The sequence below is a fragment of the Octopus bimaculoides genome, chromosome 13, assembly GCF_046866305.1.
Source record: "Octopus bimaculoides isolate indiv1 chromosome 13, ASM4686630v1, whole genome shotgun sequence".
NCBI classification, from domain to species: domain Eukaryota; kingdom Metazoa; phylum Mollusca; class Cephalopoda; order Octopoda; family Octopodidae; genus Octopus; species Octopus bimaculoides.
Genome location: NC_142940.1, coordinates 20,086,773 through 20,100,251, shown reverse-complemented (window position 1 = coordinate 20,100,251; position 13,479 = coordinate 20,086,773). Strand labels below are relative to the sequence as shown.

Here is a 13,479-nt window from a genome sequence, read left to right as displayed (position 1 = left end):
AATACCTCAGAGTTCATAGTTCAATATTATCAGATCATCCTATAAGTTCTGTCCGAATTTTGAATAAAGAAAACAAGTGATCAAATGTTATATTTGATTGAAATTTAATCATCAATGTACTTTCCCTGATTATCTATGACTTCCTTCCATCTATTTACAAACTTTTTAATCCCATCAATGTAAAACTCTTTTGGTCTCAAAGCGAAGAACTCTGAAATGTCAGTTTCGACCTCCTACTGGCTTGCGAAAGTTATGTCCCCCAAATGATTCTGTAAACTACGAAACAAATGGTAGTCTGAAGGAGCAAGGTAAAATCGGACAGAACTTATGGGATGACTTGATATATTCTTTTGGTTAATTTTCTATCTTATAGGTAAAAATGGCTCTGGTTTGAATTCTAAATTAGAAAATGTAATGCAGCTGTAAAGCACCTAAAACCAAAACTTTACCATCTACATCACAACTTCAAGAATCATGCACCAAAGAGAAGTGCTTAACCAGGGATTATTAGAAACTTTTTTTCTAATGCCAGCTATTCACTTTTTAATTTTCTTTTTACTTTTGTCCATAGCCTATGTGTTTATTTTATCATATTTTACATGTAAAAATATTTCCATGTAATCTCACCATTTCTATCATTAGCAATGTTTATGTAAGCAAAAATTAAACAAATGGTGACACAAAAGACTATCTGAAAGTCATCAACTGTTCAATAGCCAACAGACAAATTAAATTTGAAAAATTTTTATAAATGGTCAGTGGTCCCAAAAGAACACCACAGTAGCCCACCTGTGACTTCAACCCACTATTGCGATAGCCCATTATGCTAGAAATAGCAGCGACATTTCTCTATTATCTTACAAAAGAAAGAATTCATGGATAATGAGGTTCTTTATACTATGTTCCTAGAAACAAAACAGACAGGATAGTCATGGTCAGAAAGCCTTTGATCATAGGTCTGTTAAATCAGGGATAACAAGGAGCTACACAACGATAATAGTGTAAATACTAATATATAATAATGAACAATAAGAATGGTAATGTGTTTGTTGTTTTTGTTATTACTTACTTTTCCTGTTAAGTACAATACGGCCATCTTTATCAGCATTTGTCAGGGCTTTCAGAAAGCTCTCAATATGCATGAGTGGAGATCTCATCTCAGGTGGTTCGTTAGTATTTTGTACTGGCTCAGGAACTTGGTAGAAAAATTTGGTAAAGAGAAACATGGGCATAATGAAAGAGAAGTTAAAAAACTGAGTAGGAAAAAGAACAACACATAATGGGTTAATATTGATCGTAATTTTCAAGTACACCATTACTAATATCACACATATGCACAGACACCCTACACTCTCTCTTTCTAATATTATTCTGCTTATTTCTATGTATCTTCATATATGTTTGAGTGTTAGGTTTTAACCCTTTTGATAGCAACCCGCCTGAGACCACCCCTGGATCTCTGACATAAACTTCCTGTTTAAAGTGATCTAAATTAAAACCTTCCATCAAGATTTTATCATTTATCTTCCATCCTCCTCATCATCATCGTTTAACGTCCGCTTTCCATGCTAGCATGGGTTGGACGATTTGACTGAGGACTGGTGAACCAGTTGGCTCCACCAGGCTCCAATCTGATTTGGCAGAGTTTCTACAGCTGGACGCCCTTCCTAACGCCAACTACTCCGAGAGTGGTGTGAGTGCTTTTATGTGCCACCGGCCACTGGCATTTTACGTGCCACTGGCACCAGTATAATAATAATAGTCATTTTACTAGATTCTTTGTGTATTTTGTAAATTAAATGAAACAATGGTAGTGCATTTCAAGAGAGATATGTAAACAAAATAATTAAACAACATTAACTATAGAATGAAATTGGAGACATCAAAATCTTTAAACATAATGAAACAATGATCTATAAACTTATGCATCATAAAAGAAATATGAAAATTCATAAAACATGAAATATCTCTGGTTTCTTATTTCTTTTATTGCACACAAGGGGCTAAACATAGAGGGGACAAACAAGGACAGACAAAGGGATTAAATCGATTATATCGACGCCAGTGCATAATTGGTACTTAATTTATCGATCCCGAAAGGATGAAAAGCAAAGTCGACCTCGGTGGAATTTGAACTCAGGACGTAAAGACAGATGAAATACCGCTAAGCTTTTCGCCCGGCGTGCTAACGTTTCTGCCAGCTCGCCGCCTTAATATCTCTGGTATCTGTCAGCATATATTTGCATATATTTGCATATATTTGCAGAAACAACAGCATTGATATGCTTTCTATTTCTAAGCCTTACTTATTTTCCAGGCCTTATTCTACACATCTTTGAAGGTACAATGCCAGTAGATGGCCTGTTGACAGGTGAAGTGAAGTCACTGCTCATAAATGAGCAATTTTCAAAAAATATCAACAAGTATACAGAAAACACATATATAGGATGGGCTTCTCTGTTGAACAAATCCACACACAAAGCTCTGATTAGCCAAAGGCTTCAGTTAAAAGCAGGACAAGCAAACACACTCCTTCAAGGTTTATAAAAGCCAGCTAGCAGCTGACTTTCACTATAAAATATAGTATAGCAGAATACTACTGTCACTGCTGCAACTGCGATTGATACCGCCTTCACCATCACCATTTTACTATGCTTTACTATGGCAGCTTAAGCTTAGCAAAGTGTCTTCCCACTTGTTGCAGTTCTTTGTGAGGCTTAGCATCTTCATAGCCCTTACCCTTTTGCCCATATCTTCTTTGGTGTCCCTCTTCTTCAGGCTACACTCACCTGCATTATATGGCAATTTTCAACCAATTCTCATCCTTCTTACACATCAAATGTCTGTTTCACCAAATTCTTATATGTAATGCACAAGAGCAAACACCTTCGATGCTCAGTTTTTCTCTCAGTACACTTGTGTTCCACTGTTTGTGCTTGCTGATATGACTTATCCAATGGAACATGCTTAATTCTATCTAATCTTAACACACCCACACACCCTCCTTTGTCATCAGACACACTTCACTTATGCAATATTATACTTTGTAAACAAGCATCATACATTCTACAAATCACAAAATAAAACACAAATGAATATTGAAGGCAGGAGTTTATTTAAGTAGCCATTATAGCTTTACCATGATGTATTTATTTTAGCTACCTTTCACAATACTACACCTTGCTTCAATCAAGGAGTCTTGTCTTGCAAGCTGCTTGGCAACCTCACAAGTGCTGGCATTACAGAAAAGCACCCAGTACATTCTGTAAGGTTGCTAAGAAGAGCATCCAGTCATAGAAACCAAGCCAAAACAGACATTGGAGCTTGGCACAGTCCGCTGGCCTGCTACATCTAGTCAAACAGTTCAACATGGAATATGGAAGTTAAACTGTCCAGCAAGGAATACGGAAGCTAAATGATGATGATGATGGTAACGATGATAATTTCAATACATGTTCAAAAATCAAGTTATTTACCAAACAAACATAACTAGGAAATGTTTAAATTCATTACCTTTATTAGGAGTATTCTTGCAAGAATTCTGTTTGTCGCTTAATTGTTCCAAAAACTGACTAATACCAGAACGACTATCCTCAGGTTTTTTCACAGAAAGAGGTACTATTAGAAGAAAAAGTTTCAAATTAAAATTCAACCATGAAACAATAAGCATTTCTTACCCACCAAAATTATTTCTCAAATAAACACAATTCTGGCAAATTGGGAGAGGTAATAGTCAATAAAATCAACTACAAGCATTACAATTGCATTTATCTTATCAGCATCTGATTGACAAAAGGCAAAATCAACCTTGGTGAGATTTAAACGCAAAAGGTGTAGGGTTCTAACAAAAATACCAAAAGGCATTTTATTCAACGCTTTCCAAAGTCTGCCAATCCAGTGTTGTTTTCTTACCAATAATTTCTTTCTAATAAATTCATGAGGAAGCTGTTATATAGTTGCAGCCCTGCTAAGGTGCTTTGAAGAGTTTTAGTGAAACAAATCAACCCCAATGCTTATTTTAAAGTCTGGCACTTATTCTATTGGTCTCTTATGAAGATGTAAACACACCAACACCAGTTGTCAAGCAGTGGTAGGTAGGTATATAGGGCAAACACAGATGCAAAAGCATATACATAAATGTGTGTGCATGTGTGTGTGTATATATATATATATAAACATATATACATATATATATGCACACACATATACATATGTTATAGAAAGTATGGGCTATTTATGGAGTGCTCATAGAGAGCCAATGAGAAAAAATACAGAGTAGAGGAAATTGAAAATGCAAATCAAAGGCAGTCAAACAGATTCCTGAATGCATAAATGAAGATATTCAATTAATGTAATTGAATCATATATATTTATACACATCAACATAAATCATGCATGTATAGGCATAAAGAATAAAACCAAACATACATAAAAATATAGAAGAAGTATAAAAACATATATAAATAAAGATTACATGTAAGGAGTTATGTGTGGTAAATATAGGGGGTGCAAAACGAATGAGAGGTTGATAAATATAGGTATAAGAACGTCGACCTTCAAAATGGCAAACCACCTAAATCGTCTAAAAATTCCTTATACATCTGGGATATGAGATAGAAATGATGCATGATATCAAAGTTACCTGACTAGTAATGTACCCCTGAAACAGCCATAAATGGAACACCCTCTTATTTTCAGATCCTATTTAATTTATTTTTCTTAACCTTGATATCTTGCGTCATTTCTATCTTATATCCCAGAGGTGCAGGCATGGCTGCGTGGTTAGGGAGCTTGCTTCCCAGTTACATGGTTTCGGGGTCAGTCTCACTGCGTGGCACCTTGGGTAAGTGTCTTCTGCTATAGTCCCGGGCCGACCGAAACTTTGTGATTGAATTTGGTAGGCGGAAGTTACTGCCGCATGTGTATATGTCTGTGTATGTGCTTGTGCCTCTCCGAAAGAGAGAGAGGGATGTATAAGGAATTTTTAGACGATTTAGGCAGCTTGCCATTTTTGAAGGTTGACATTTTTATTCCTATATTTATCAACCTCCCATTCATTTTGCACCTCCTATATTTATCACGCATAACTCTTTCCATGTAATCTTTATTTATATGTAATTTTATATGTATTTTTATATGTTTTTATATTTCTCCTATATTTTTATGTATATTTGTTTCTATTCTTTATACCCTTGAAGAATCTTTACGCCTGTACATGCATAATTTATACTGATGTGTATAAATATATATGATTAAATTACATTGATTGAATATCTTCATGTATGTATTCGAGAATCTGTTTGACTGCCCATGACTTGCATTTTCAATTTCCTCTATTATGTATACATATATACATACATACACACACACACATACGATTTGGTTCCAAACAAACTCATGAAGAAGCTGCCACATAGTTGCTTGCCCAGCTGAAAATAGTAACCAAATCATACTCTAGCATTTAAAAAGGAAGGACACATTTGATAGTGAAGTCTTGGGATACTGTAATTGAGAAATATGACTAGAGTGGCACAAGTGATATGAACTTGATAATAGATCTGCTGGGTTAAGGCTAATCTGAGAAATAACAACAACTAAAATAACACAACTTCTTATATTACCATAAGAACAAAAAGTCATGGGAGAAGGGTGTAGTCAGTAGAATTAAGAACCAGTATATTACTGGTACTTCTTGGTTGATAGACTCTGAAGGGTTGAAGAGTAAAGTAGCTCCTGAAGGGATTTAAACTCAGGACATAAAAAGATGCAACTAAATAGTGCAAGGCATTTAAACTGGTGTTTTTCTATTAATGCCATTCATAATACAGGTTGAACCTCTTAAATCCAGAGTTCCATGGTCTGGTACTTTTTAAATCCGTCATCATCGATGTGTACCTTGTACCATAAATCTTGGATTTAAACTTTATATAACACAAAAGATTAAAAACCTTAGAAGAATGTAGGAAATTGTTAGAAACATTTTATTTTTATTTTTTACTTGTTTCAGTCATTGAGTAAATCAATTCTAATATTTGATTGTACTTTATTTTATTAAGACCTGGAAGAATGAAAAGCAATGCTGACCTGAGCAGGATTTGATCTCAGAATACTGCATGGTATTTTATCCAATACTGATCCATGACAGTTATAATAATTTGTAATATAACCACAAATTCATAAATTTGGAGTGAGAAATTAGTTAATTAACACAACCAATTCATTACCTTACAGTAATGATAACAACAACATCAATAATCTTAAATAAAATATGAAAAAAAAAAAAATTAAAATAGTCATCTTACCATATTTTACTGAAGATGGCTGGTATTTTTCCACAAAACCATTCAACTATAAAAACAATACAAAACAAAACTTCATTAATGAGGTTATGATAAGAACTAAAATCTGCAGAAATGTGCCATTCATTCTGTTCCAACCAAGCATTATATAATATTGGTTTCAAATTTTGGCACAAAGCCAGTAAACTTGGGGGGAGGGGCTAGATGATTACATCAACTCCAGTACTCAATTGGTACTCATTTTATCAACTCCAAAACTCAGCAGAATTTGAACTCAGAACATAAAGAGAGGCAAAATACTGCTAATGATTTTGCCTGGTGCAGTAACAATTCTGCCAGCTTGTCACCTTAAGCATTGTGTAATATCGATTTCGTATATAAACACATGGCTAGAAATTAGATTGATCGAGGTACTTTACAGGCAGGTATCTTATATTAGTGATCCTGAAAGGATGGACAGCTTTTCTTTTTTTTTTTTCTCCATCACTTACTCAGAAAGATTCTTACGTTGGTTGTCACAGCCAGATAACGAAATGAAAGATGAGCCCGGGTGTTTCTCCCCGAAACATGGCATCTTCAAAACACACAAAAGCGTAGTAATATTTTCTTTGAATGATAAATGCTTACTTAATTAAACACTAAAGGTTCGCCGAAAACAAAATCACAGAGTATTTGTGTCATCTGAAGGGAGATAACTCCATTTTAACTATTTTTGTTTATTATAATCTCGGTTTATGTGTGCGTGTGTAGTGACGCGAAATTATGGCCGTCATTAAGGAAGTGCAATCTACGCATGCGCAAGGGACTTGCCATCACGAAAGCCCCTCGAGTGCGCATGCGCAGTAAGCCAGTACTTAAAGCGTTTCGCGCGTTTTCTAAGCTTCTTTAGCACGATGCCTTCGATGTGACAACAACTCGCTCCTCTGGGATGCCTCAACGAAGCTCTTAATCTCCAGATGCTGATTACAAGTTAACCAGCGGCGACCAGGCTGAATGACACAGGTTTTGTAAAGGCTAGCATCACCAAGTAAAACTTATTATATTCTGCTGTTAATTGTTCCCACCGGCGTTTGTTCTATTGCTTCCTAATATATTTTTGTTGAATGGTGATAGAGAGAGACTAATGTCTCAATGTTGCTATCAACCTTTTACACGTGTGTATGTGTGAATAAATCAGTAAATATATTTTAATCTCTCTTTCTTTATCTTTTAATCTATTCAGCCATTTTTCTAAGTATTTGTTTCTGTGTGCATGCGCGTTTGAATGTGTGTGCATTTGAGTGTCTGTTTCTAATACCAAAAACAGCCACTGCCAAACAACTGGGCCAAATGTCTAGTGCCTGAAAAGCAGTGCCCACTTATTCCATACCATAGCACAGTATAGAAGACTTTTATACGATTCTGCTTCAGTTCAGTTGAATTCCAATTCAAATAGAGCCAGGGGACAAGTATCAGATCATCTGTAAATGTTACATGTAATAGACTGATGTCCGTCCTGAGACACTTATTGCTCATTCAGTTAACATCAACACATATTTGCTCTTAATATGCAAGGATGAGAGAGAGAGATATTAGAGTTCAGAATAAGGCAAATGGGCATGGTTATCTAGATGCTAGAGATGGGGTACATCTAACTGTACACTGAAGATGCTTTGGTAACACTACTTTTTGGCACTAGAGGCAAACACACACACATGCAAGAAAGAGAGAGAGACAGACATAACAATTTATTAATTGTAACCAACTGACATAAACACTTTCCTCTCTCCTCATACACATAAAGAGACATGCTTGCACACATAAAGAGAGTGGGGCATACATAAATTAACGTCCTCTGAGCCTGCAGACCCATTAAGGTTAAAACTTATGTCTGGCATGTAAATAAATCAAAGTATAAGACTCCATAGATATTAACATGTCAGCTACTGCTGGCTCTCATTTTCAGCTGTGTTTCACTAAAGCACTGTGAAATGAAGTACCTCGAAACAACACACTGCCTGGTATGAATATTGAACTTACTACCCAACATTTGTGAAACTATACTAAGCACTACACAATGTGCCTTCAGACAGACATACAGAAGTATAACAAAGCTGTATAACCATTTTAATAGGGATCCCACGAAAAGGAAAATAAAGTACATGATTTTATCTTTATTCATACTTGGTTGCACTTACCTTTTTGGAAATCTGGCTTTTCTGACAGTATCGTAGAATCTTAAATAAGTTAATATTGTCCAGTTTGGTTTCATACAAGAAATCATTGATTGTAAAAATTTTAGATTCTGGAAAAAAGAAAAGAAAAAAAATTAACACAAACCCCTTCAGGTAGATGGCCCTGCTCAGTATGTAGAAAAGGAGTAGGTAGTAACTCTATAAGATGTACCCGGTGCAAGCTATGGACACATAAGAGGTGCAGCAACATCAAAGGCAGGTTAACTAGCAAGTTAGTTTTTGTTTGTGGCAGATGTTCAGGTGCAATAAAGACTGCAAACAAACAGGAAACAACTTCTATCTCATTCCAGGGTGAAAAACTAGAGGTAGTCGATAGCTTCCGCTATCTGGGCGACCAAGTTAGTAGTGGGGGTGGGTGCGCTGAAAGTGTAGCTGCTAGAATAAGAATAGCCTGGGCAAAGTTTAGAGAGCTCTTACCCCTGCTGGCGACAAAGGGACTCTCACTCAGAGTAAAAGGCAGACTGTATGACGCATGCGTACGAACAACCATGCTACATGGCAGTGAAACATGGGCTGTAACTGCTGAGGACATACGTAAGCTCGCAAGGAATGAAGCCAGTATGCTCCGTTGGATGTGTAATGTCAATGTGAATACCCGTCAGAGTGTAAGTATCTTGAGAGAAAAGCTGAACATTAGAAGCATCAGTTGTGGCGTGCAAGAGAGACGATTGCGCTGGTATGGACATGTGGTGAGAATGGAGGAGGATAGCTGCGTGAAAAAGTGCCACACCCTAACAGTTGAGGGAACCCGTGGAAGAGGTAGGCCCAGGAAGACCTGGGCTGAGGTGGTGAGGCAAGACCTTCGTACATTGGGCCTCACCGAGGCGATGACTACGGACCGAGACCTTTGGAAATGTGCTGTGCGTGAGAAGACCCGGCAAGCCAAGTAAGATCGTTGCCAGTGCCCTGGACTGGTTCTTGTGCGGGTGGCACATGAGATGCACCATTTTGAGCATGGCCGTTGCCAGTACCGCCTGACTGGCTCCTGTAGGATTTTCGAGCGAGATCGTTGCCAGTGCCCCTGGACTGGCTTGTGCGGGTGGCACATAAAAGACACCATTTCGAGCGTGGTCGTTTTCGTGCGGGTGACACATAAAAGCACCCACTACACTCTCTGAGTGGTTGGCGTTAGGAAGGGCATCCAGCTGTAGAAACTCTGCCAAATCAGACTGGAGCCTGGTGTTGCCATCCGGTTTCACCAGTCCTCAGTCAAATCGTCCAAACCATGCTAGCATGGAAAGCGGACGTTAAACGATGATGAAGCACAGGGTAGGAGGTTGGTGGATTGCATCAATTGGTACTTCATTTTATCGAGTCCAAAAGGACGAAAGGCAAAGTTGGCTTTGGTGGTACTTGAACTCAAAATTAAAAAAAAAAAAGACAGAAGAAATGCTGCTAAACATTGTGTCCACATAAAGTAAGAATTTGAGCAAACTCACCAATTTTCTTCAAATGCTGAGAATCAGAGGGCATGTCTAAACAACCTGAAAAAAGGTAAAATTATAGATATTAACTAAAATGGTAATATAGGCATTTCATGATAATTAAGTTATATTCTTGCTCTTTATTTTCACTTTCTATTGTGTTAGTCTCCCCTCTTTCCTTACAATTAACTGTTTTAATCTGTCTTTTATTAGGCTAATGAATCTTTTGCGTATTTTATGATGCCACCTAATCAAAATGTTTCTAAAAAAAAGGTAAAAAAGACAGGAGTTAGTAACATGACTTCAGACTTCTGTCCAAGTTGGACCCCACATATTACTTCTTATAAGCATGCAGGTTACACATCATATCCTTCTCTGAAACGCATAATGCTATCCTAAGACTATAGCCCACCTTTGTTATCCAGGCTACATTTTGTATTAAAATATTGCTATGAAAGATAGTGTCTACATCAGTGTTCTCTAACCTATTTTCCTCCAAGCCCCACTATAACTTTGCAGAAAAATGTATGCCCCACCAGCGGTTGGATAAAAAAGTATAGGGATAGTATGTTTGCTATGAAAAAACGATATTCACAATTCCATGTCACACTAAAAAAAAAAAAGAAAAGAAAATTTGGACCCCATGCCCCACCGGTATGTGTGCCCCTCTAGGGAATCACTGGTCTATATGTCAAATACACTCTCCCTTATCAATTAACTCTTTCAATAAATAACAACAACAGAGTCTTCCAGATATTCTTACTCAAAATCTCTATTTTTTTCCATTCCTCCCATTTATTTGTTGTCCATATTGCTCAATAAATACATTTAACCACCAGCAACTGTTTGACTATTTCTAATTCTGCATCAAGGACATGTACCTCACATTACTCTTCTCTGAAGTCATCATCCTCAATGACTTTAATGTCCACAACTTCTCTTTCTATTACACTTCTACAGTACCATTATGGTTGGTGCAGAGGCCAAACCTTTTGCTAGACTGAACTCTCTTCTGCAACATTATTTCTCAAGGAAATTACTTTTCTGAAATCCAATGAATGGCCACAAACAGCTAATTTTCTGGCAGAAGTTTGCTCTTTGGAACCTGTTATTTTATCAGTTATTATTACCCAATGACTATATTCAAATTTGGATAGATTAATAAATACTATTTCATTTATATCGAGATCAACGGTCCTCAATCTGCTAATTATTTGCAATTGCTTGTATCTGAATCAGAGTGCACTGTTAAGGAATTTTCATATTGTTCTGTGAGTGTACATATATTATACCAAAGTTAATTTCTGTGTGTGTGTGTGTGAGGGGGGCGGGGTTATATCTTAGTTAATTTAAAGTATTTCTTTTTTAATTTTTGGCATGAACAATGCTGCACTCAGCAACGACCCTTGACTCCTTGATGCATAGTGGCTACATGGCTGTTTCTTATTTCTCTACACAGTTCTTTGCACCTTTATTACACTCTGCAAGGTCTTTTGAGCTGCAGGGGTTGGGTAGTGGAGACCAGACAATGTAGTACTGCATAGTATGGTCTGCTTCTCCACATTTACAGGTCTTTGGGCCAGTCTTGCAGCCCCATCAGACCAAAACAACTTTTGATAACCCAGTTCTCATTCTCAAATGGCTGAATGTCTTCCACTAAATTCATGATGTCTCTAAGCCAGGAAGATGATCTTCAGTAGAAGAGAAACTTATGTCATTCTCAAGTTTTCCCATCTAGAAATGGAGGCTACTCTCTGTGTAAAATATTGTTATGGAGGAAGTGACATCACTAGTAGGCTCTGTTATCTCAATTCAATTGGCCAGTTCTTGGCTGATACCAGCAGAGGCACTGCTAATGAAAAGGTGCAGCTTGCTTGTGTTGGTGGGTTTCATGCAACCAGTGATCAAGCAATAGGTATTGTTCAATGCTGGGTAGGGTTTTTTTACCAATGGTTGATCTTTCCTAGACAGGTAATGCACAGTGGAATAGCATGAGGCCAGAGCAGTAGATCTTAATGTGTGTGCTGTGGTTCTCCATTTGAAGCTGACCAGTTTTTGTAGGATGTTGTAACAGAAACCATCTTTCAGTATGGTGTTCAAAAGTGGTTGGTTGGCTTCACAATTCCAGAGATGGAATAATCAGGCTTGAATCTTCACAGGGTTGCCATGTAGATGGTTGTATTTGTAAAAGAAGAGTAATTCATCAAGGGATCAGATTAGGTTTGCTTCAATTGTTTCAAGAGAACTCTCTGCTACAAAAAGAGGTCATCAGTATACATGAACTGCTCAATTTCCTGGTCCATTAACTGACCATTATTGTAGTTGTTAAACAGTAGTGGAACCAGCTATTCCATTGTTGTTGTCAGCAACTTTGCTTGTTCTTCAAGACAACAAAGAAGCACCTATCTTCCAACAGAACTTCAATAAAATCTCTAAGTACCGGATCTTTTGTTGACCTTATACAGGAGGAGGCAGTGGTTCAGTGTCGTATGGCAAACTGATCAAAAAAAGTTTACTTTCTACAATCCTGCATAATGAGGATAGGTTTCAACAAAAACTAACTCTTTACAAAGCTTTAATAAACCCACAACTGAATACTATTCATAAACCTAGGATAGTTCATTTACACCCTACTGTAAATAGTAGCAAAGTAAAGAAAAAAAAAAAAAGAAAGAGCTTTTTCCCTAAAAGAAACATATTTTAAGTAAAATGATAAAACCATTGTATTAAATTGTATCATTTTCTGCAGAAACCTTTACTCCTTTGAAATCATTTTTAAGCATTAGGCTCAAAAATGTTAATCTACTCATTGCAATAGTAGAATTCTCCAATTCTTTTCCTCCTGAAACAGCAATCCTCAGGAATTCTCTCTCTATATTTTCTCTAGATCTACCAACCAATAATTGTTTAAATTTATGTCAAACCAATAAACCACTGAATCTTTTAGCAATTAAACAAAAAATCTAATCACTACAAACCTCCAATATATACAACAAATCTGGATAACAGGAACAGAATCTGGTTGGTGTACATTAAATTCTTTGCTTTTAACTTATTGCGATATCTCTGTATGTACTGGCTCAGCTGGGAATGTGCTTGGCAGAGCTATAATGAAACAAAAAAATTAGTGGAATTAGATTTGGCACTAATGTTTTACATATAAATGTTACTAACCAGACAAGCTGTAGAAACTTATTCACACCTAAAAGATCAAAAGTATTGGACCAACAATTACTAGTTTGTCAGTGTCTATGTTTCACTACCTTATAATATCACTGATTTGACAATTCCAATGAACAGTTTGATTTTGATTTGCTTTGGTAATTTGGAGTTCCAGACCTTCAGTTTGTGACAGGCTGTCCATGCTTGTGTTTTCTTGATCTTGATGTTTGCTTCCAAACTGCTCACCCAACCACCTAAATACTTGAAGTTTCCATTAACATCAAATTCGGAACTTCACAGTGCAAACAGTTCAGCATTACTTGATTGGCTGAAAGACGTGTATTCAGGGTTCTTGACATT

At 36.7% G+C, this 13,479-nt stretch overlaps 1 protein-coding gene across 6 annotated transcripts in view; it reads right to left on the bottom strand.

Annotated features, from left to right (window-relative positions):
• Positions 1–13,479, bottom strand: part of LOC106880298 (ATP-dependent DNA helicase DDX11) — a 74,258-nt gene that overhangs the window by 38,472 nt on the left and 22,307 nt on the right. For all 6 annotated transcript variants that reach the window (XR_016243978.1, XM_089361559.1, XM_089361561.1 and 3 more), the window contains 6 exons: positions 12,936–13,062; positions 9,973–10,017; positions 8,477–8,583; positions 6,303–6,348; positions 3,514–3,618; positions 1,070–1,195 (listed from right to left, as the gene is read on the bottom strand). Coding sequence is in view for 5 of the 6 variants with exons in the window: in XM_089361559.1 (XP_089217685.1) it covers positions 1,070–1,195; positions 3,514–3,618; positions 6,303–6,348; positions 8,477–8,583; positions 9,973–10,017; positions 12,936–13,062 (556 nt within the window). In the remaining variant the exon portion in view is untranslated. The remainder of the gene's footprint in view (positions 1–1,069; positions 1,196–3,513; positions 3,619–6,302; positions 6,349–8,476; positions 8,584–9,972; positions 10,018–12,935; positions 13,063–13,479) is intronic.